Here is a 24,484-nt window from a genome sequence, read left to right as displayed (position 1 = left end):
AAAGGCTATGATTAAAAAGACAAAAAAATAACAAGTGTTGGGGAGGACATGGAGAAAAGGGAACCCTCATACACTGCTGGTGGGAATGTGAATTGGTGCAACCACTAAGGAAAACAGTATGGAGATTCCTCAAAAAATTAAAAATAGAACTACCATGTAATCCAGCTATTCCACTTGTGGGACTATATCCAAAGAACATGAAAACACTAATTCAAAAAGATACATGCTCCCCTATGTTCATCACAGCATTATTCACAAGAGCCAAGACGTGGAAGCAACCTAGGTGCCCATCGACTGATGAATGGATAAAGAAGATGTGGTGTATATACACAATGGAATACTACTCAGCCATAAAAAAGCTGAAATCTTGCCATTTGCAACAACATGGATCGACCTGGAGGGTATTATGCTAAGTGAAATAAGTCAAACGGAGAAAGACAATTACCGTATGATTTCACTCATATGTGGAAGATAAACAAACAAACACATAGATATGGAGAACACATTGGTGGTTAGCAGAGGGGAAGGGGTTTGGGGGGAGGATGAAGGGAGTAAAGGGGCACATGTGTATGGTGACAGATAGAAACTAGACTCTTGGTGCTGAACATGATGTAGTCTATACAGAAGTCAAAATATAATGATCTACATCTGAAAATTGTATAACGTTATAAATCAATGTGACCTCAATTTTTCAAAAAAGAGTTATTTTGGTTATAAAATAAATAAATAAACAGAAAAGCAAACTAAAGGTTAACAGAGATCCTTCTTGCATGGAAGGGATCAGGGTGACTTTTTTGGAAATGGGTCCCTTTTTTCAAAATTAAACACTTGAATTAAGTTTATAACCAGAAAAAATATATATATACACACACATATATATATATACACAAAACATTGCTTTATTTTGACACTGCAGGGCAGGGGAGGGGGCAACGGTGGAGAAGGAGCCAGTGGTGTCTTCAACCTCGCCACTTGATAAATCGTACGCCAAGACTCATCTCCATTGAGAGCAGGACCTTGTCTGTTTTGTCTCCGGCTGTCTCCCCAGCACGTGGACCGGTCATGGCACCCACGACACCCATTCCCTAAATGCCAGTGAACAACTGAATGAATGACCAGAGTCCAACTCAAATGTTCTTCTCTGTCAAGGTCTGACCTCCCCTAAACTAATTACTCCTTTTTTCCAGCCGCCCATGGCCGTTATTACAAAGCATAACAGCTAACAATTATGGGTCTGTCGCCACTTGCTAAATTGCAAGTTATTTGACTGCAGGAACTAACTCTTATTTAGATTTGTCTCTTTAGTCAGATAAATGTTTGGTCAATAAATGTTTGAGTGATGGATGGAGGGGCAGATAGATGTCAGTCTCTTCATACCTTATTAACAGTAATTATTCACTTCAATTATGATTTAACCCTAACTGTAAATGTGTATCCATTTTGAGAACTGCCATCATAACAAGATCTGAATTGCGAGAAAGTCTTAGAAATAGTCCCAGCAGTGAAGTGCAAAGCTGTTGATGGTTTTAGCCTTGACACACTTTCTTCGAACAAAATTTTACTCAGAACCCCAAAATATGAAATAGATAGGCAAGGAGCCACTCGGATGAGGGTGGGGTTACTGCCACCCTCCGTGACCTTAAGTTTTCTGCTCTGGACCCCTTGGGCTTGGAGGAGTGGTTTGCAAACCGCCAACGTCTACATTTGTTAGGAACACAGGAGACGGTCCCCAGTAGGGAACAGAAGAACCAAGACTAGACCCCAAGTTTCCTGACCCCTCCACGCGGTGCCCCGTCTACTTAACTGCCCCTCCCCTTCCTGCCAGGGTTGCCGAATTTTACAAAGAAACACTTAGCGACGACAGCAGAGGCCGATGTGCTGAGAAGTTAGCGCTCTCAGTCCATCGCTCGTTTATTTCCTATGAAAATAAAGGAGGAATGTCTCTATGACTTTCCAATGACAACATCCTTGACGCGGTTCGAATCCCACTGGCAAGAAGGCACTTACTATCAGAAATGTATTTATTTTTAAAATCTCGATTTGCTTTTACAGACACAGGAAACAAAGTCTGCACAAGCAGACAAAGAGTCCTCTCTGGAGTCCCCTAGGAAAGGGCCCTGAGCCACTCCCCCCCCGAATTAAATGGATTATTCTAAAATGAGCACGGCCACCGCTCCTGGTTAATATTTTTAAGCACATAATTGTCCTTTCTAGGATGGTGCGCACTCTCCCAACAAAAGCTGTTTGATTACAAGTGACTAAAAGATTGCCTGTTCAGTTTCTGACTTCACACCTGCACCTCCATTCTTCAACAGCAAAATTATACAGAAAGCCCGACGTACGATAAAACCTTGGCTCTTAAAGGATTCACCACCTAATTATTTCATTTTCAAAATAATCTCCATTCCAATACTTCGGCATAGACTCCCAATAATAAGTACTGCCTTAATTAGCCCTTCCAATCCCTAAGCCCTAAATCCCTACAAATTTGCATGTTTGAGTCCAGAAACCAGCCCTGTAGTTTGCACGGCCACACACCTCCTTAAAAAAGGCTGCACATGCGCGATGACATTATGTGACTGTTTTTTAAAATTAAGCCTTTGGGAGAGTTCTCCCTGTGTGTTGTTGTTTTAGTGGGGAAAAAAAAAAGAGGATCAAAGTGGCAAGATACCTCTAAGAGGAAACCAGCTCTAGGATATTTACCAACGGGTATCAAGTGCTACAGTCTAACAGAGGAAATGAGGGGGGCCCTCAGCTCTGTACAAGCGCAATGCTCCCCAACGTGATTCTGAAAGCCAGAGATGCCTTTTTACGTTCCGTGTGAGCTCTCCAATCGAGCCATCCTCTCTCCCACAGCCTAGGAGTGAGGACATCCCAAAGAGGCAGCCTTTTGATATGAAGATTACATAGGGTAGCCTCTTTCAGGGGGACAATGACATCAGACCCCACACACAGCGCACAGGGCGAGTCTCCTGGGGCCCCAAATCCTGACCCTTGGGTCTTGGCTCCCAGGAGGAAGTGTCTGACTTGGTTCTCTAGTCTACACTGCTCATCCTCAGGGCAGCCCACAGAGACCACCTGACCCCAGATGGACCCAGGAGCTCACACTGAAGCAAGAAATTCTCCCCCCGGCAACTATTTACACACTTTCCCTTTCTCCTGCCACTTCTTCCAGGGCCCGTCTGAGGGTGAACCCGGGGCAGCATTAGCAACTGAGAGACTGAAACTCAGCTTCCACGGCCTATAATTTTGGCACAAGCAAGGCAAACAGCGGAGGTTTAAATCCGTCACAGAGCACTTTTAAGCCATTTCTTACTTTGCACTTTAGACATTCATGAATAATCTTCTTACCTCCCATTAAATGATAATAATAGAAACTATCTCAAAACGGCCCCGAGTTCATTTTGAGAAAGTGCATTGAAGACGTCTGTCCTTCTAATGCAACAAGAGAGTGTAATTAAATTGAGCTTAAATTTCATCCTCTGAAAAGCAGGAGATGCTAACCCTTCTATAGCTCCCTGGGTCCTAAGAATAAAATTCAAACTTGAGAGCAGTCAGCCCTCCAGGTCCACTGCCGACCCACTTCTCCACCCTGTGTTCCCAGACACCACTCTCCTTCCTGGAGTCTGTCTCCCCTTGTCCCCTAGCAAATCTCCACTCATCCTTCAGGGCCCAGGGCCGACATCACCTCTCCCGTGAAGTCCTCCTCAACACCCTCACTCCAAATCTCTCACCCCCCTCCCTCCTTCCTCAGCAGTTTGTCTCTCTTTGTAACCCCAATCACACTTGGCCCCATCAAACAGTTAATCATGTGTGCTCCTGTCCACCCCAACAGAATGAATGTTCCTTGGGCCAGTCTTTGAACTCATACGGTTGTGTCAGAACCATTTTAAACCAAATGTAAGCAATCCTCTGAAGCCCTCTGAGTTTCCATGGCTTCATCTGCAGATTGGAGTTGATAACAGTGTCTCTCTCTACACTGCAGAGTGTTTTAGGATCTCATTAGCGGGGTCAAGCTTTAGATGGCGCTTGAGTACCCAGCAGACTTGGAAGACACCTTAGAGGCCTGAAATTACTTTAGCGATACACATACGACTCCACAACTAATATCTCTTATTGAACACATAGAGTCCTAAGAGAGTCAACATTCTTCCCAAAAGGCATAGCTTAAACCCAAGAAAGAAAACATGTCCCTAAATAAAGGGAGAAAGGGCAAAAAACAAAAACAAAAGCAAACAAAACTCCCTAATCCAAGCCACAATACGCTCTCTAATACTTCAGAGCCGGACTATCCAAGATGGTGGCCACCAGCCACACGTGGCTACTGAACACTTGAAATGTGGCGAGTCTGAATTGACATGTGTCATAAGGATAAAATGGACACTGGATTTCCGAAGATGCAGTAACCCCCTAAATCTAAAATATCTCCATAACTTTTAATATTGCCTGTTAAAATGAGAATATTTTAGATATTAATTTCACCTGTCTCTTTTTCCTTTTTTTAAAGTAGCTACTAGAAAATTTCAAGTTAAGTATGAGCTGAGAGTACATTTCCGTCGGACAGAACTGCTCAAGGAGAGTCTTATTTCAGACCCTCCCATTCCGAGCTGAATGAGCAGATCCCTTCCTGGGACACACTGCTTACCATTATGGTTACAGCACATAATAACCACATCCTTGATAGCTGTTTATTTTTTTGGCTGTGTCTACATCCAGCCACGATTGTAGTTTGCTACTAGTTAAATGAGTTGTTCTTTGCTCTCTAACTTGGCAGCTCACTCACTGCAGAATCAACCTGGAAATCAAATCAGCAATGGAAATGGCTGAACATTCCATACCTGCCATCCCCCAAAGCAAGATTTTCTTCTTGGTCATCAATTATCATCAATGTATTCCTTCTTTCAATAAATATTTACTGAGTGAGCACCGCTATGGTCTAAATTTTGTGTCCCCCCAAATTTCCCATGTTGAAAACCCAATGCCCAAGGTGATGGTGTTAAGAGATGGCACCTCTGGGAGGTGACGAGGTCGTGAAGGCAGAGCTCTCATGAAGGGGGGTAGTGGCCTTACAAGAGGCCCAGAGCGCCCTCACCCCTTCCACCATGTGAGGACCCAGCAAGAAGTCTGGACCCTGGAAAAGAGGCCTCCTCCATCATGCTGGCACCCTGATCTCGGACTTCAAGCCTCCACGCTGTGAGAAATAAATTCCCGTTGTTCATGAGCCATTCAGTCTGTGGTATTTTGTTGCAGCAGCTCAAACAGACTAAGGCAACTACTCTGTACCAGGCTCTATTCTAGATGCTGAGATACTGTGGTAAACAAGACACGGCCTGCTCTTAACGAGCCAATACAGTCACGTGCTGCGTAAGGATGTTTTGGTCAATGACAGACCGCATACACGACAGTGGTCCCATAAGATGAGTACCATACAACCTAGGTGTGCGGTAGGCTACACCATCTAGGTTTGCCTAAATGCACTCTACGAGGTTCACACAACGACGAAATCGCCTAACGATGCATTTCTCCGAACACATTCCCATTGTTAAGCGACACACGACTATGTGGCAGAGTACGTGCATGCACAAAGTACCATAGGATGCAGAGGAAGGACATCCATCCCCTTATTCTGACCAGATGGGATGGATGAAGGTTTCACAAAGAAGGTACATATGAACTGGACTTTGACCTCAGGACACATCCAAACCGAAGAGAAGTGAGTGTCATCTGAACAGACAATAGCACTGGCCCCAAGAGGGGATGAGCTCACCCAGGGATAGAGTGTAGGGTAAGAGGAGAAGGGGCTATCACTGAATGCTCCACTTGGAGTCTACAGCTGAGCTTAAGGCCCTTATAAAATAATTATTCCTTGACCTAATTAGCTGAAACCAAGAACACGTAGATGGGATATGCTGGTGGGCTGACGAGTACCGTCTGTGGTGTCAGTCAGACCCAGGCTGGGATCCTGTTCCAACTTTCCAGTTCTGTGACCTTAGGCAAGCTCCCTAACCTCTCTCGGGCTCAGTTTCCTCATCTGTACAATGGGAATGATAAACGCCCACCTCACCAGGTTGTGGTGAAGTTTAAATGTGATAATCCCAGTACAGCAGTTGGCATACTGTCTGATACACAGTAAGTACTCAGTAAGCAATCGTTGTTTCTAGCGCTATTTTTAGTAAAGCATCAGAAAAATACTGAATCTAAATGAGGGTTTCCCAACTATTGATATTCTGGGCTGGATTATTCCGTGTTGTGGGGCGGGGGGGGGGGGGGGGAGGGGGGCTGTCCTGTGCATTGTAGGATGTTTAGCAGCGTCCCTGGCCTCCACCCACTAGATGACAGTAGGACCTCCCTCCAGGTGTGACAACCAAATTGTCTCCAGACATTGCCAAATGTCCCCTGCAGGGGGGCAGAGAAGGGAGCAAAATCGTCCCCAGTTGAGAACCACTGTCTAAATCAATAATTAGGTGAGATGGTAGGGTCATCTGGAGAGCCATGTGCGTAAACAGATAAAGACTTTTTCAACTAGTAAAGAACCAGGAACAATGACAAATGGACTCCCCCACCCTCAGTTAAGCATCAAGTTCAGCAGGGACTGTCTCCAAGGGACCAGGGCGGAGCACGGAAGAGCATCAAATATGCCCTTGGCCTCAAGTTGAAGAACCCTGGGCCCAGCCCAAATCAGGATTACGGTCTTCTAACTAAAATTCAGTACCTGCTCCGGTGACAGTGGGCGGAAACAGGCCTCTGCCCCAGCTGCGATTGCCACCCACCAGAGGAGGCTGTGCTGGGTTGCAGCCGCTAGTCTTCTAAAACGACTTTTCATCCTCCTCCAAGTTCAGCTTCAGAAATGGCACTGACGTGTGCCCCATGTTTTATTTTTCAAGCGTCACTTTTTAAAGCTAATGGGAAATCGAGGGGTAATTAGGTGTATAACTGGGGGAAAAGCTACGGCCTCAGTATTCAGCAGAAAACCACAAGGCTGATTTTTCACCAAATAAACTCCGCTTTAGCAAAACGCTACACTGAGGCAGAGCGAAGTTTTGGCCTGAGCGAGGAGGTGCGCCAGCACGGCAGACAGCGGGCCGGCGCGTACGGAAGGAAGATGTTCATGGGAGTCTAGAAGCTGGACCCTTTTAGTAAACCTTACAGTATAGGGCACACATATGAAATGGATAAACATTTGCTCAGGTTCCAAACAGAATGAAATACAACAGCATTGCTGTAAGCAGGAAGATTAAAATCTGAGAATGAGGAACCACAATATATTTATCATAACAATAATATATGTATCCTGGTTTTGCATGCATATTCAGTGCATTTTCACATCTAATTTCTTATTTCATCCTCAGCACCACCACCACGTAAGAGGAATAACATTACTATCTCTACTTGGCAAATGAGGGGACCAAATCTCTGAGCTCGTGACTTCACTCAGTCACTCATTCAATCAACCATTAAGCCTCTGTGATGTGCCCTGCACTTGCCCGAGTCATGGGGTTGGCCAAGTACTGTGCCAGATGCCGTGGAGAGTCTTGAGCTATTTCTCAAGGAGGAGCGTTATCAGCATTCAGGCAGGATGACTCTGACGGGTGGAAAGACCCCACCCTTTGCAGGACGTCCAGCATCCTTGGCCCTACTCACTAAATTGATGTCCTCAATCCTTGGGACAACCAAGAGCGTCTCTACACATTTCCAAATGCAGGGGGCAAGGGGTCGCCCCTAACTGAGGGCCCCTATTAGACGTTCAGAGCAGCACATGGTTTAATTCTAGTTCCATCAATTCCTCTGCTTGTGACCTTAGACAAGTGACAATCTCTATGCCTCAGTTTCCCCCTTGTAAAATGTTGATAATAACAGTGTGTACCTTAATATATATTATTCCTCACAGGAATCTTATAAGCACCCAACCCATGTCACTCTTCAGTAAATACCCAATAAATATCTTTATTATTTCCTCAACTTGCCCCCTGCATATCCTCGTTTCCTCCCAGCTCTAAACCACCTTCTCAGGGCGGCCTTCCCTGAACACCCTATTTAAAACCGCAGCCCCCTCATGGCTTCCATTTCACAGCCTCCTTCCTTGCTTTATTTTTTCTCTGTCGCATTTGTCACCATCAAGCATACTCTATATTTTTAACATGCATTTGTTTATTGTGTCTCTTCCAGGAGAATGTTCCATGAGGACACGGATTCTTGTCTGTTTGGTCCCTGCTCTATCTCCAGCACCTAGAACAGAGCCTAACTCTTAATAAGCATTCAGCAAAAATCACCTGAATGACGTCAAATGGCCACAGGAGACAGCCAAGGCCTGAAATCTGGTCTCCAGCTTGCAAATTCGGCATTCTTTTCACTGTGGCGAGTGACCACGTACAATGATATTAATGGTAAAAGACGTCAACCGTTAAGAAATGTGAAGCATTCCGTTACAACACTACCTCAGAGGGCCCTTTGTTTTCTCTCTTCTGGGATCCTCTGAAGTTAACAGCTTCTAACAGAAACCCAGCCACCCGCCTACTGCACTTGAGTTAGCTTGGTGGGTTTTCTTCCCCAGGCTTTCAAGAGATTCATAAGGACTTAAACACTTATATTACTGGGTTTCTTTATCTCTAGCCACATCTACTCGAGTGAGAACTGCACTGTGAGTGGGTAATACTGGAGATACCAGTTCTATCCATAGTACTTATCTAAAGCCAAACTCTGACTCACCCCCACAGAACCAGCGCCAGGTTAATACTGTACTTTTACCCAAAGTTGGCTGCGGCGGATCCTGACAATGACCCACCACATTCAAGACAAGTCTAGACCCGGGGTTCCAAAGTCTAGTGGAAGTCCACCACGAAGGGGTCTGGGAAGGAAACATCAGGTGTTCTATTTTAATCTAAAACAAGAAATTTAACCGATGTCAAAAATACGAATTGACACCAACACCTCCATCTAACCTGTCATATCAAGTTACAGGTCATCTATGAAACTCAGGTATCCTGAGGAGGGGGACAGAGGGCGACAAAGTGAAGTGCATGTAGTGGCCGCCTCAATAATCCCACTGCTCTGAGCGGGTCAGTGGATCACCACTGACAACTGAATCCTAAGTAGATTTACAGATTATATTTACTTTCACCTAAGCTAATCCTCACAAAATGGAATAGAGGCTTAAGAGACCCCAGCCAAGAAACCACAGCTTGGAGATAATACTCACAACACGCACACACACAAGAAAATGGCATTCCTCTCTCTCCGAGTCTGCGAGTCTTCAGACGCCACGTTACAAGGCAAAAAGGACGATAGACTCAGAGGCAACAAGGAATCGGCCAACAGACTTATCTAGACAATAATGAAGATGTGGACTTACAATCACTTATTGCTGGAAAGTTAGAAATATCCATATCCTAGATACTTAGATAACGGTAGGAATAATGTATAAATTACTTATAAACAAAATATATTGGGGATGACTACTCAAATTTGTTTTATCAATAGGGTGTGCTGAGCACTGTGGATGTTGGCTCATCATCCATTCCACCCCTCCTTCTAGAAGGCCCTTCTAGACTGCAAAGGCTGGGCATTTAAAAGCTGTATTTCCCAGGCTTCCTAGAAGCCAGGGCTCTGGATGAGAATTTGGTTCCCCTAAAGAGAAGCACTCACTCAAGATTTAGAAAGCAGACATGAGTGAGAGGCCGTCTTCCCACCTTTCGGTTGTTTTGCTGCTGGCAAACGTGGTGGTGGAGACAACACAGCTTTTTGCAACAGCATTACAGGGTCCACTCTCCAGCCTTCTGGGTGTTGAGAGGCAGCTGCAGTGGGGAAGCTGCCGGATTCTGGAATTGAGATTTCTGATCCTTGGTTCTCAATGTCATCAGTTTTTCTTGCACTCAGGAGTTCCAGGGAAAGTCTCAGAGGTAGCAGCACCCCCGGTGGGTCAGTTTTGAGCAGCCATGCCAATATATGTTTGTTTATAAATCATTATATATACCACAGTCACAAGACACTTAATGATGGGGACACATTCTGAGAAATGTTAGGCAATTTCATCATTGTAGGAACATCACAGAGTACGTTGACACAAACCTAGACAGTATAGCCTACTCCACACCCAGTCTGTACAGTACCCATCTTATGGGACCACCATCATATATGCGGTCCATTTTTTATCAAAATGTCATTAACGCGGCACATAGCTGTACTGCTATTAACTGGGAATCATGCCTGGAGGCCCAGCCAAGAGCTCTACACCTCCAGCCCTCCCAACAATTTTATAAGCTCCAGGTTCCCTCCATTAAATACCTTTCTGCTTAAAATACCTAGACCACTTTCTAGTTCCTGCCCTAAACCCTGGCTGAATCTAGCAGAGCAGGAGCAAAGAGGTTTGGGAGACAAATGGAATAAACCACACCAGAAGTGGCTGGACCTGAGAAGCCAACCTAGCTCTTCCCTCTGGGCTCTATGCAAATGCAGCAGAGGCATCTTTGAGAATCAGTTATTTACTCTTTAAATGTTTCCTAAGCACCTCTGGGCCAAGCTTAGAGGCAGAAACCATGCCTTGCTGAATCAAAAGAAGAAAACATACAAACAAACAAACAACCACAATGCATTTCTAAAAGGGCTGGTGAAGGAAACGATAAAGCCCAAATGGCCTGGAAAGAAACTAAAATCTACCCTGGGGATACCTTCTCCAAGGAATTTCTAGGTCTATCTCTCTTGGAACTTCCAGGGTCAACCCTACATTAAATAACTTACTTCCACACCCTTCCCATTCTGACTCTTACCAACTTCTTTAGTTAATCACCGAGGGACCAGTAATCGCAAGTCCTAAGACTGAGAATTGGTGCAAATTTCTCAAGCAGAGCAGAAAAGACTCAATAGCCTGTGTGCTGACAAAGCCTTTACGGAGCAGGCGATCAGGGCACGTGGGGACTTCCAGGCCCTCAGCTGGAGCCCACATCTGGCAGGAGAGCCATTTTTCATTACCTCACTGAGGTCATGGCGTGTGCCACGGCTTACAAAAGTACTTTCACAATTTACAGAGGTGGCCTCAGAGGGCATCAACCGCAAGACACACTGCTACTTTATGTCCCACTAACAAAGAAAAAGGCCACCCATCAAAGGACAGCACAGCGCTAAGATACCATCAATTCCAACACGGTCAAATTTCATAAACACGAAAATGTGAAAAAATGAGTCTCTTAGTGTCAATAAAATACAGTAATGCATGGGGTTAGGAAGTGGGGGAACCCCACACTAGGACCCAGGTCTTTCACCCCCAAATCATCAATCCATTCAACCTCTACATTCTTAGTGAGCGCTCACATCAGTCAGGGGACGTTGATGGTTACTTTTATTCAGAAGGCCATGGATTGTACCCTGAACATTTTGTTTAAGAATTTCCCAACACAAGCTCTTTAAGTCTTTACGTCTTTTCTGCTCTGCTTGAGAAATTTGCACCAATTCTCAGTCTTAGGACTTGCGATTACTGGTCCCTCGGTGATTAACTAAAGAAGTTGGTAAGAGTCAGAATGGGAAGGGTGTGGAAGTAAGTTATTTAATGTAAGGTTGACCCTGGAAGTTCCAAGAGAGATAGACCTAGAAATTCCTTGGAGAAGGTATCCCCAGGGCAGATTTTAGTTTCTTTCCAGGCCATTTGGGCTTTATCGTTTCCTTCACCAGTTCAATTCTCGAATCTCTTTTTCTGATTTGCACGTTACTGTTTTTACAATGCGAAAGAAGGGTGGTTTAGTTGGGGGTTGGGGGAGAGGGGAAATAGGATTTACACGGCGCCCACTTTACCAAAGGGCACTATCCAATGCCAGAAGATAAACACCAAGAGCAAGTGAGAGGCTTCAGGGCTTCCACTGGTCCAGGCCCCCTCCCCCAGGGTCCTCTGCACAAACCCCTCCAGGGCTTCCATCCCATCCAATCAAGGTCAAGGCCCACACAGTCTCTCTCCACCTCATAGTCTTTGGCTGCTCCCTCCCTCTGCTCCCAATGCTCAGACCAGCTGCCATGCACGTTCCCACATCAGGGTCTCAGGGACGGGACTTATGCTGCTCTCTGACTGGAACATTCTTCCTGAGAAAGACACACGGCCAGCTCCTTCCCTTCCTCCAGGTCTGTGCTCTCCAGTGCCATCTTATCAGTGACATTCCCTAGCTACCTCTATATTAAATTGCAACCCTGGCCTCTCACCTCCCTCATCCATCTTCCTTGCTTTGTTTTTCTCTCTTCACACCATCAGACATGCTACATATTTGACTTCTGCATTTGCTTAAAGTCTGCTTACTCCACCAGAATGTAAGTTCCATGAGGGCAGAAATAAATGTTAGTGTTGTATCTCCAGTGCCTAGAGCAATACCTGGCTCAGAGTAGAAAGAAAAGAGAGAGAGAGAGAGAGAGAAAGAAAGAATAGCTCTGTTCCTGCATTTTGTTGAATCACAGTTGATCTAAGATGCATCAAATTACCAGTTCCAGGAATTTTTAATTGACACATCAGATTATTCAGTGATCTCATAGGAAGAACTGCCTTTGTCTTCACTTGTGATAAGATGGGGATCTCAGAATTCAAGAGAAGAAAAACGAAAAAGAGAAAATGAGTGAGCAGAACTTCCGGTTTCTCTCAGAATCTGAATTTACAAGCGGCCTGCTGGCAGTGACTTTCAGGAGAGCCTTCCTCACGTGCCGTCCCTCAGATTCAGGACAAGTTCGTCCTTCGGGTGGATTTAAGGAAGGGAAAGGGTGGTGCTGTGCGTGGAAGCCTTTGATTTCCTGTTTTTAAATGGCTGTGCTGATAGAGCCAGCCACAAGCAAACGGACTTCAACCAGACACGCAAATGTAGACAGCAGCCCCTCAGCTGGAGGATGGACTCCCTCGCCCCTCCCCTCACAGAAACACCCCCACTCACCCCCACTCTTCCTCTGGAGCCTGAACACCACTTTCATTTCAGAAGGCAATGACAACGAGGACTCCTGAACAGTGGCTCTAACTGTCGAAGGAAATTGCCTAAGTGTTTGTGTCTCATCTTACGCGGCTGTGAAAATGCCCCACTGAGGCACAAACATTTAAACTGCCAAGGGGGGAACCCCATAGTGGAAATGTCTTATCCTCCAGCTATTTACTGCTGCTTTCAGGATTCATAGCCGTCTCCCATTTAAGACTCTCCTGACACCTTTTCAAAGGAAGTTTCAGACAGATAACATAAAACAGCCTCTACGAACTGGTATGACTTCAAACTTATTTCTTATATAAGCAAAAAGATTCTCTAATTTAAAAGTAAGTGTGTGCAGGCCAAAAAAAAACCATGATACCAGACTGATCTCCTGCAAAGAGGTGGGGGTGGGAGAGCGAAGGCCTATGCAAGTCTATAAATTAAAAAGGTTGTGGTTAAATTTTCTGTCTTTAAACTTAATAACTAGTCACAATAATGAGGTATTTGTCTAAAATACATAATATCAAACAGGATACAAGATGCATGATGTGATCTCAACTATTTTTTTAATATAAATATTCTATAATGTATAGAAAAAAGTACTAGTTGCCTCCGGGTGGTGGTATAATGAATGGATGATTGTCTTCTGTACCGCCTAAATTTTCTAAAATGAGCAGATATTACGTTTATAATTAGATTAAAATTATAATACAAAAGCGGTTTGCCTTCAATCTAATCAAGTGAAAACTACAAAGGGTAACCCAAGAAGTCTTTAAATAAAGGGTATAATCTTTCACTACATTCAACCAAAGCAAAGAAATTTCAGGCGACAGTGAAAGTAAACATTTTGCAAAAGGAAAAAGGAGAGGAAGAGAAAAGAGAGAGAGAAAAAGGCTTTCTCCTCTGCAGGCTTCTCTTCTGTGAACAAGAGCTTTCAAACAAAACCACAATCCTAGGCAGGAACACAAAAGGAAGGTTTAGAGGCGCTGTCTTCACACACTCAAATGCAGCCAGGGGCCTCTCGGCTCTGCCTGGCAGGGCACAGCTCCATCAAAGCCGGCGTCTGGGGCAGGTATGCGAGACTCTTTAAGGTCCGGGATGCAGTTTCAGAGGATGCATTCGCTGATGGACTCAAGCCCGTGCAGAAACCACAGGCATGTAGTTCCATCCTCACCAACTTCAGGAGCAGCTCACGCCCACAGAAGGCATCTGTCCTGCACCCTGCGGGTGGGTGGGTTTCTTCAGGCCAGTGGCTAAATGAGGCCAAGCTTCCCCAGTACCCAGGACACGGAGCAGTGGCCCCAGTTGCCTCACGCTTTGGGGCAGCCAATCTAGGCCATGGGGAATGCCCCTATCTGGCGCATGATGAGCTTAAACGAATCCATATCTCAGGGGATTTCAGAGACCAGGAAGGAAGTGTCCCCACTGGGCAGAGCCAGACTGACCGACCAGGCATTCTTGGCAAGGCTAGACTTAACTTTCCCAAAAACCAGAGAAGTGCGTCTTCTAGAGGTTAGACACTTCACGCATTCACCCAGCAAATATTTTACTGAGAACCTACGTTGTGTCAAGCACTGTGCAAAACATCAGCATTAGAATAGGGCCTAAAACCTGGTACCTGCCCTAAAAAATATGCTTTGAACAACGACTATTAACTCAGAGGGTCAAAGATCTAAAGAAAACTGCCTTACTGACAAGGCCCACTTCTGCTGAACCTCCAACCAAATTAAAGATCAATTACTCAAGGTCATGAACTACTCAAGTTTATGAATTAGAAAAGTACAAAAGATAACGGAGCCCAGATGAGAATCAGAAGGAGAAACAGCCAGCCACTCCCCACCCCCCGCCCCTATCTTTTATTCTTTCTCTCCCCCATCACATACTCCAGGTATTCTCTAGCCACCAATGAAGGCGGGAATCCATCTCTTTTGCAATACTACCTGTCTATTTGGGATATAGGTGTCTGGAACTCCTGCCAGAGGGCTCCAAATTTTTAGCAACACAATCTGTGCCATGCTGTGGTCCCTTCTGCCTCTCTCAGGGTGAGCTGGGAGGCTGAAACTGCAGAGCCAGGCTAAGGGATCAGCGATCATTACCCCAAATCCTTCAGAGAAGCACAGATCCAGTACCTTTTAAAGAAATTCAGAGCAGCAGGAAAACAATTTAGCATGAGCCCTCATCAACAGTGTCATTTAATAAAGTGAAAAAAAAGAAAAAAGAAAACGTTTAATATGGATTCCCAAGCATATTTTTATGTCCTATGTAATAATAAACTATTGACATGGAGTTTTCACGGAACCATATGTAATTCAAAATAAAGAAGACCTTCCAATTGAACTGTCTGCAGTTCTGCAATCAACAGACTGTACTGAAGGCAGTATTTGCTGTGGACTGGAAAAAAATATCAGAAGAGCATACTCATAGAGACGCGAATAACAAACCAATGTCATTTCTTGGGAGGAAATGGGACCAGAAAGAGAAGCAAAGGCTGAGAGCACAGGGTCAAGGACAGAGGTTTGTTATCAAGAAAGCCTTGGAAAAGGTTAGACTGAAAAGAGCTTAATGCCACTTGTAAGTCAACTTAATATTCTAACTAGAGCTGGAAATTTTAGCAAAGTGAGAATTACAAATTGGAAGTTTCTTCCTGCTATCTCTGGCTGGAAAGGTATTCCCTAATTCTCACATAGGAAACCCAAAGCCCAAGATGCATGAAAACCACGGACAGTAGTATTATTTCACTGTAGCTAGCATTTCACTGGACACTAACAGGCACAGAGAAGTTACAGTGCATTCCTGCTGAAGGCTAATAGTCACCCTTGTTCCAAGCATTTCTGCAGAGAATTACCTGGCATGTTCCGTCCAGAGAAAACTTTAAGTGGCCTAAACACATCTCTAGAGTCTAGACAAATCACCCAGCCCTTTGTTTAAACTGTTTGAGCCCCAGTGTATTTGCACACCACCCAGTCCACTAGCCCTCTGGGGTGGAGTCTGGCCTGGTCTCCAGGATGCCACTGTCTGGTCCTGCCCGCTGCCGGAATGCCAGCGAGGTCCATTTTTAAATGCCCTTAGAAGTTTCACAACCACTGGGTTGGGCGAGGAGACAAACACTGCTGTAGTTTGCTGACATGAAGCTAAAAATATGAAACTGCAAACAAAAGCCATCTTTTACAAGGCTGGCTCGGATGTCCTGAGGTTACGTGTGGTGGTGTCTGACCATATCCTTGGCAGTGTGGCCGCCTTAACAGCTGCTCCAGGCCAAATGGGGCAGAGGGGCATTCTGTCCCCGCGCTGTCAAGGAATCTCGAATCTCGCAGCCGGCAGTCCCGCCGGTTTGATGGAAAGAACAGCTTTATTCCTCTGCCGTCGACCCAAACGCAGGCTGGATGAATTCGGGGCTGCGTCTGCTGAAAGTGTTAGATACACACAGAAAGGAGAAGGCGGGAGGCAAAAAGAAAAGCACCAACCCTATTTCCCTGGAAGGAAATCTGTTTCCAGTTCCCTCCTCCTTGCAATTATAAAAGCAAATTATTGTGTGACTATACTGAGAAAGGCAACTCGGAGGCGTAAAAAAATGGATTTCGAAGCCAACGTGGCCCGGCGGGGGCCTGCTGGGGGTGGAGGGAACCGTGGCTGGGCGGGGAGACCCGCGTTACCCCAGAAGCCTCCTTGGAAGGGTCTACCTGTTGGGCTCCGCAGTCGAGCTGCGAACCCGCGGCCGCCGCACTCGAGGGCGCCCCTCCCTCCCCAGGTCCCAAACTTTCCTTTGCGCCCCTCGGAAGGGGCGAGATTCGTCTCTCTCTCTCAGTCCGGATTTCAGATGTGGAACTTGTCTAAGCCACTGGGGGCTGGGGGAGGGGGCTCATTCCCACACGGCCCCGGGGACTCTGGATGCTGGGGATCCAGGAATGGGGGATGCAACCTGACCATTAGCCCAGGACCCGGCCAAAGTTTCCTCCAAAACTGCGGTGGCCACGGCATGACCCAGGAGCTCTGAGTTCCCCGGCGCAGGATCAGGAGGAGGATTGGGGTGGGCCCCACGGCACCAGTCGCAAGGTCAATGAGGAGCCGAACCTCGGGGGCAAACAGCCGGCGCTGGGCCCCTTCCCCAGCCTGGCGGAGGGGCCGCGCCGGGCACTCAACCTCTCCCCACACCTGCTCAGCGCGGCGCCGAACCCCGGACATGCGGATGCCTAGCTCCGGGCTCCCCAGCTCGCCGCAGGGACTCACAACCTCGCTGAGGCGCGCACCCTTCGCCCCCGTACCCCCAACCAGGAAGAGGCAGCGCGCCCGGGCGCAGGGCGGCCGGCTCCCGGCGCCACTTTCATGCTCAGACCTCGGCACGAGCGGGGAGGGAGTTCCGTTCTTTTCAAACAGACTCCCTAACCCCAAGGGCTTCCCACAACCTCTACCTTGCCCTGTTACCTTGCAGACAGTCAGACAAGAGACACAAAGAAAAAAAAAACACTACCGCCCCTCCTGTTCCCATCCTCCAGCCTGGATCCGGGAGGAAGAAGAGAAGGGAGTACATCTTCCCTCCTCCCCCCACCATCCCGAGTCGGGGACCCAGGCAGCCCCGGGTAGCAAGGAGCCCCGAGGTGGCCGAGGGAGAAGAGGTAAGGTTGGAAAAGGCAGAAACCAGGCGGAGCGAGCGAGCGAGAGCGCGAGAGAGAAGAAAATATCCAACAAAACCACGCTAACGCGCCCCCTACCTGGGTGCAACATACTTTGGAAATAGAAGATGACCAGGATAAAGGATCCCAAGCAAGTGGCCAGCACCATCCGGCAAATTCTGTTCATCCTCATCACTTCCAGCAGCGCCGGCTTCATGGCTTTGTCCTGGCTGCGGGGACCGGGGTGTCCGGGAGGCGCGCCCGGGGCGCAGGAGCGGGGACCCCGGCGCGCGGAGCGGAGCCCGGGAGGCGCAGGGCTGGGCAGGGATCGGAAGGAGGATCGGGCTGGCCCCACGGAGCCCCCAGCCGCGGGCAGGGGTGTGGAAGGCGCCGGAGTTGCTCTGGAAGTGCCGAGATGCGTGGCCCCGAGGCGGCGCGCTCCTGCTCCTCCCGCGGCTCCTCGCCGCCGCCTCCGCTCCCGCCCGCGGCCGCCGCTGCCTCCTCGCGGGCCGGGCGGCTGGGGTGCGCGCGGTGATGGTGGTGCCGCTGCGCGGCCGCTGTGGCTGTCGGACGGACCCCCTCCCTCCTCTCCAAAGGCTACTTCATTGCGCTCCAATGATCTATATATTCCGGGGCTGGGTTTTACCAAAGGCAACTCGCAGCCCCCGGCGAGGGAGGGCGCCGGCGGAGAGCCGGGAGGAGGGAGGGCCCCGCGCGCCGGGGCGGAGCGTCGCGGTCCCCCCGCCCCTGCCTGGGATTTGGTCGCGTCCAGCTGTTTCCCGGGGAGTGCGGAGTGCGCGCCGCGCTCCCGCAGGGTCCCAAAAGCCCTCAGTCCCCGGCCGGGCTCGGCCGCCGTCTGGAGGTTGTGTCAGCGTTTCCATGACAAAACCCGGAGGAAAAAAATACGAATAAAATCGCCTCGGTGCTGCCACCCACTCCTGCGGGCGTTTGAAGAGGGAAGTGGCGGGGAGCGGGTTGGGCACCTGGAGCGCGAAGGGGGCTGGTGGTCCGCGATTATTTGAAATCCCGGGGCAGGCTGGCCGGGAAGTTGCCCCTGGCCCCCAGGGAGCCAGTGCCCTTTTCCCGACGCTCAGAACAGGGCGGTTTCGTTTTCGTGTCTTTCAAACGACAGTCCAACTTGAGCGACGTTTTGGAAAGGGGTTGAAGACAGCTGCCTTCGGGTCAAGGTTAGGGAAACCCTACAACCCGCAGGGGTCAGGAGACAACTGAGCTTTCCTGGGGATTTATGCAAAGTCTCTGACACCCACCCCCCACTACTCCCCACCAAAAGGCAAAAAGGGTTTGTGGATTTTAAAACTCTGCCTTCCCAAAGGGTAGACGTCCCTCCAGACTTCCCGAAGTGACACGAGTCTCAGCAGGGTGGATGTAAGAGGATGCCCCCAGAAGTCCCTCACAGCCAAATCTAACCAACTGCTGGAAAATCCAAGCCGCCTTAGCATTGGCAGGTAAACGGAAAGATGGCGTTGCTTTCTTGTATTGTATGAAGTGATTTAAAATGTCCAGTTCCATGCCTTTAGGTTGTTCAGCGATCAATAAAGTGGATGCAGGCAAACAGTGTGGAGATTATGGGCTCACCTACCCAGTACTAACTGGAGACACTGGGTTACTCCAGTCCCCTTATCTCCTACCCAGAATCAAAGATCTTCTTCACGTGCCCTTTGTGGTCTCCGTGAGCAAAGGGATAGGCACTGCCATGTCCATTTATTTTCCTTATAAGTTTACGTCATGTTTCTGAAAGCTAAAGGATTCTTTAAATTCCAACAATAATATATATCCGGGGGAAAATATTATTGTAAAGATGATCTAACTTTTGTGCCGCATTATCAAATCGTTACTACAACTCAATTAATAATTAAATAAGATAATGTGTCTTTCAATGCCTCTCGCATAACAGGCATTTGATAAATATTTATTGAATGTGAATGTAATGGGCTTTATCCTCTCAATACATCAGAGTCACAACTTGCAAACAGTTACATGCAGCAAAAACCACCTCGCCAACCGCAAGGCCCTTCCCCCCAAGTTTTCCTCCAGCTAGAGGTAGAGAAAGTAACAAAGTCAGCAGCCTTGCCTTTGATTACAGAAGACAATCAATTACGGCACAATATTTATGTAGTCAGTTTGTACTGTATTAATTTGTACTCACTGGTGAATGAGTTGCTTGCTAAAGGCAGCAGAGCTGAACAAGCTCCAGGACAAAGTCACTCTGCAGTGATTCCCCCAACAGGAGACTGGGCGTGGGAGCTGCACACCTGCCACCCCCCACACCCCACCCCCACCCCGCCCTGCCCAACCAAGGCAGGGATTTCTTGCCGGAAGTGTGCCTAGATGAGTACTTGCCACACTTTGCCTAGAATCTCATTTAATTCCTGGTTTTACAGAGCAGGGAGGGAAAGAGATTCGCTCCCAGGTCGCCCAACTGGCCTCTCGCATCTCAGGGCAGAGACCACAATCTGTCTGAACAAAAGCCTAGACATGCAGGAAGTCACAGGGCCAAGGGACAGGTCAGAAGTCTAATCCTTCGAGGGTTGTGGAGGGTTGAGTTGGCCCACAGGATGGGGAAGGATGGTGAGCCATGCCCAACATTCATTTTTGCATTCCCACAATCAGCAGTTGGCCCAAACATACAGTGAGGGGTAAGGTTTTGACAGGTAAACTACCATCTCTTCCAAGAAGCCTTCCCTGATTTCTCTCCTGAAGTGGCCTCTTTCCTCCTCTGTGCCCTGAGCCCTAGGTCCAAACTCCTCTTGGGTCACTGTACCCACTAGGCTGAGTTTTATTCATCTCTGTCTCTCTCTGGTGCTCAGCTTAGTGACTGGCACCTGGTAGGTACAAATAAGTCAAAGATGGAGAGGTGATGTCTTCTTGGGCTAGCAAGTTAAATGAGATCACCTCTAAAGTCTGTGGTAATGGTCCGTGGTAATGGTTCTGTTGTTCTGTGCACATTAGGGTCAAGGGAAAAGGTTCCCTTTCTTGTCTCCCTCATGACACTGTAAACTTTCCAACCACAAGTCGAGTCATTGCTTTTTTTCCGTTACTATTCTAACAAAACTTTGTTACCTCTTACTCAAGCTGCATGACAAATACTGGCCAGATAAAGGACCATGTTGACTCAGAAGACTGCAGAGAAAGGAGAAGATTGTTTTTGAACTTTGAAGAGAGGAAAAGGAGGGACTGCCTCTCGAATCAGGCTTTCTGTTTTCCCATTCTATCAGTCAGGACAGGCAAAGATACACTGCAGTAACAAACAAGCCCACGCCTCAGTGGCTTAAAACAACCAGGGCTTACATCTCACTCTACCACCCGTCTGCTGTGGGTCAGCAGAGAGGCTGTACATGGGGTATTTTTCCAGGATGAAGCTGAAGCTGCGTCCATCTAGAACAAGGCCGGTTGCAGTGCCTGAGGAAAGGAGGTCTCACCCACACAATTCAGTGATCCAGCCCAGGAGAAGCATGGGTCGCTTCTGTTCATCGTTTATCGGCCAGAACTACTCACAGACTGCCCCACGTCACACCCAGGTCAGGAAGACAGAGAGCCTGAAGCATTTCTGAGAACAGTCCCCCAGTCGCTCTCCAGATCTTATTTTCCCTCATTTTTCTTAATTCCCTTTCGCCCTTTGCAAATCGGCACTGTGCTCATCGCGGGACCTGGCTAAACCTTGGTCAATCGTTAGGTGTAAACCTTACTCTCTAAATTAAGCAACATGCAAATGAAACTGGGGCCTGTCTATTTTAAAGCCTGGTGTGGCCCTGGAAATGTGTTGAGAAAGTTCTCTTTATGTGGACGAGCTTGGAAAATTCATAGGAAAGGAAGAAATAGATGCAAAATCAGAATTCCAGCTTGTGTGTGCCACCAGCAGGGAACTGACAGATATTTACCAAGCCCCGCAATAGGGCAGGCTGAGCTGTACCTCGTTCCTGTAGATTGCGCCTTCAATGTACTGTCTTGTTGAAATCTTGCAGACCTGGCAGCCGTGCCCCTTTCTGCACTTTCTTGGGGAGGGAAGTGGGCCCTGGTAGACACAGGGCCCTTTAGCATCCTCGGGGAAGAGGGGCATGTCTTCTGCCAACATCAGCCGGGGCCCCAGCCTGGCTCCTCGAGGACTGGCTTTGCCCATTTGCATCTCTCTGGCACCTCCAGCACAAAGTACGCACAGTTAACCAGAGCACAGTAAATATTTGTGGAGTTGAATCGAAAACCGTTTGCCTACAGCGTGCGGAGATCTTAGGGTACAAACTTTCTACAGGTAGGTAAACCGCAAGTACACAAGTGGGTTACTCATGACATGGCTCTGAGAGCAGGCTCTTCTCCGCAGGGTTTTTAGAACAAGGTGGGGAAGAGAGAACGGGATGGAAGACGGGATAGAGAAAGAGAGAAGAAAGGAGAGATAAAGGGAAAGAAAAGGGAGAAGGGAGGAGAGGAGAGAGGGATGGAGGGAGGAAGAGAAGGAGGAAGGAGAGGGAAAGAGAAAAGAGGAGAGGAGAGAGGACGGAAGGGAGATCAAGATGAGGGAAAAAATTAAGAGAGGAAGAAGGAGAGAAATACCACTATTATGCTATTTCCATTTCTGATGCTCCCTGTGCCCCTCTGCCTAGTTCAGACCCTAAAGACACCTCCATTTCTGGGGAAAGAAGCCTGTTGGACCCTCGGGCTCTACCCCACCGGCCCTCCAACTCCCCTCCAGGTGGCCTTGACCACCCTTTGCGGCTCCACTCCCTGAGCCGCTCATCCCTCTCAAGTATTTCTTAACTGGTGGCCCCTGGTCAACTCCCAAACTCCCATCCAGGTGACCAGAAGGCTCTCAGCTCCAGTCAGACGATCTCGCTGCCCCTGGCCCCCACCTCCAGTGCTTCCACTCCGTTGTGGTCACAGTGGGAGACACCATTTACATGGCTCTTTCCAGGCCAGGCCGTGTCCTAAGTGCTTTCCACATTTACCCTCACCACAGCCCTCCAGAAGAGGAAACTGAGGCAGAGAAAGGTGACATAACATACCCAGGTCACGCAGAGGTGTTGGCAGATCCAAGGTCACAAAGCCAGAAGCCAGGCAGCAGCAATGGCTCCAGGGTCCCTTCTCTTCTCCTTTCCAGTCCAGCTAAGGGCTTAAACAGACCAGATGGACCTGTGTGACCTGAGGCAGGTCAGTTCACCTCTCTGAGCCCTACTTTCTCCACCTGTAAAATGAAGGTGGCCTGAGCTGCCTTGATGGACAGGACACCAGAGAGGATGACGTGGCGCTCAGTAACTGTTGGGTGCCTTCACTGTTTTCCTTTTCTCCCCTACCAGCCCTGCAACATGCCCCCATGTCCCGTCTTTCCAGGACCCCTGCCTCCTAGGGCTCCTCGGTTACGGCATTAGGATTTCTTAAGCACACTTTGACATTCATGGCATGGTAATTCATTGAAATACTCCTCTGTGTTTGTTCCCCTGTACTTTTCACTCCTCCACACCCCCGTCCATTTCAAGCAGCCTTGTGCAACCTTGCCTGAGGGGTTTGATAAAGACTTTCCTGCAGAAAAATGTCAAACTATGGAAGAAATAATGCCGGGGAGAAAAGGGGGAGTTTGGGGGGAGATTTCTGAAGGGAGGCGTGAGTGCCTGCCCACCACGTGCCCTGGGAGGCCGAGGGTGTCTGCAGTTACCCAGGGAGGCTGGAACCTGGCACAGTGGCCCCCGTGTCACCAGAGACTCCAGTGCCCCAAGCATGGCACGAAAGTCACAGAGCCACTGACCTGAGGGAACCTGGACGACAAGGCCAGCAGATGCCTTGGAGGTGACCAGTGTGGCCAACACATGACCGAAAGGGCCTCCAATGTTTGGGGCCAGGGCCAAATTAAGACACCGAGAACCTCTGACTGAAAACTTTAGGATGTTCCACTCCCGGATGTAATTCAAAATGGAAATCATTTCAAAGTGGAATATACGTACGAAGGGAGGCAAGAAAGTTCAAATATTTTTCTGATTTTTTGGGCAGTTGTATACAGGTGTCTAAGCTCCATCACCACAACAGAGATACTGAAGGTCTCCAGAGAGTTCCTTCTTGCCCCTTTGCAGTTGATCCCTCGCCCAGACTCTGGTCCTGGGCAACCACTGATCATCTTTCTTTCACTTCAGTTTTGCTTTTTGTGGAATTCGATATAAATGGAATCATATTGTATGTAACCTGCCATGTCTGGCTTCCTTGACTTAACAAAATTATTTTGAAATTCATTCCTGTTAATATTTAATTCCTTTTTGTGGCTGAGTAGTATTCCATAGTATGAATTTACCACAAGTTGTTTGTTCATTCATCAGGGTTGATGGGCATTTACACTGTTTCCAGTTAATATGAAAAAGGCTGCGATGAACATCTGCATACAAGTCTTTGTACAGATAAATGTTTTCATTTATCCTGGCAAATACCTAGGACACTTTATAAGACACGTCTAGCTCTTCTCCAAAGTGACCGTACCCTTTTGCATTCCCAGCAAAGTAAGAGAGTCCCACATCCTCACCAACACTTAATGTTGTCAGTCTTTTTAATTTTAGCCATTCTACTGAGTGTGTAATGATATCCCATTGTAGTTTCAATTACATTTCCCTGATGACTAGTGATGTTGAGCATCTTTTCAACGTGTTTCTTGATCGTTCATAAATCTTCCTTTGTGAAATGTCTGTTTAAATCTTTTGCCCATTTTTTTAGTTGTTTCTTTTCTTTTTATTAGTTGTGCTATTATTAAATTCTTAATATATTCTGGATACAAGCCCTTTTTCAGAGAGGTATATATATATTTTACATATCTTTTCTCTCAGTCTGCTTGCCTTTTCATTTTCTTACCTGTGCCTTTTGAAGAAGAAAAGTTTTCAAAACTAATGAAGTCCATTTTACTAATTGTTCCTTTGATGGTTCGTGTTTTGTGTGTTCTGTTAAAGAAATTTTGGCCTAACTCAATTCCAC

The 24,484-nt window shown here is 47.5% G+C and overlaps 1 protein-coding gene across 2 annotated transcripts in view; it reads right to left on the bottom strand.

Moving 5' to 3' along the window:
• The window catches only part of CHST11 (carbohydrate sulfotransferase 11), a 255,102-nt gene extending 236,790 nt beyond the window's left edge, over window positions 1-18,312 (bottom strand). The window contains exon 1 of one of the 2 annotated variants that reach the window (XM_001498399.7): window positions 17,627-18,312. In XM_001498399.7, coding sequence (XP_001498449.3) covers window positions 17,627-17,744 — 118 coding nt within the window. In that variant the 5' untranslated portion in view covers window positions 17,745-18,312. The remainder of the gene's footprint in view (window positions 1-17,626) is intronic. The other variant, XM_005606558.4, reaches the window with a different exon arrangement.
• Between the last annotated feature and the right edge of the window lie 6,172 nt (window positions 18,313-24,484).

Source organism: Equus caballus, chromosome 28, assembly GCF_041296265.1.
Source record: "Equus caballus isolate H_3958 breed thoroughbred chromosome 28, TB-T2T, whole genome shotgun sequence".
Taxonomy (NCBI): Eukaryota; Metazoa; Chordata; class Mammalia; order Perissodactyla; family Equidae; genus Equus; species Equus caballus.
Note: the sequence above shows the minus strand (reverse complement) of the source record. Positions and strands in the feature narration are given on the sequence as shown.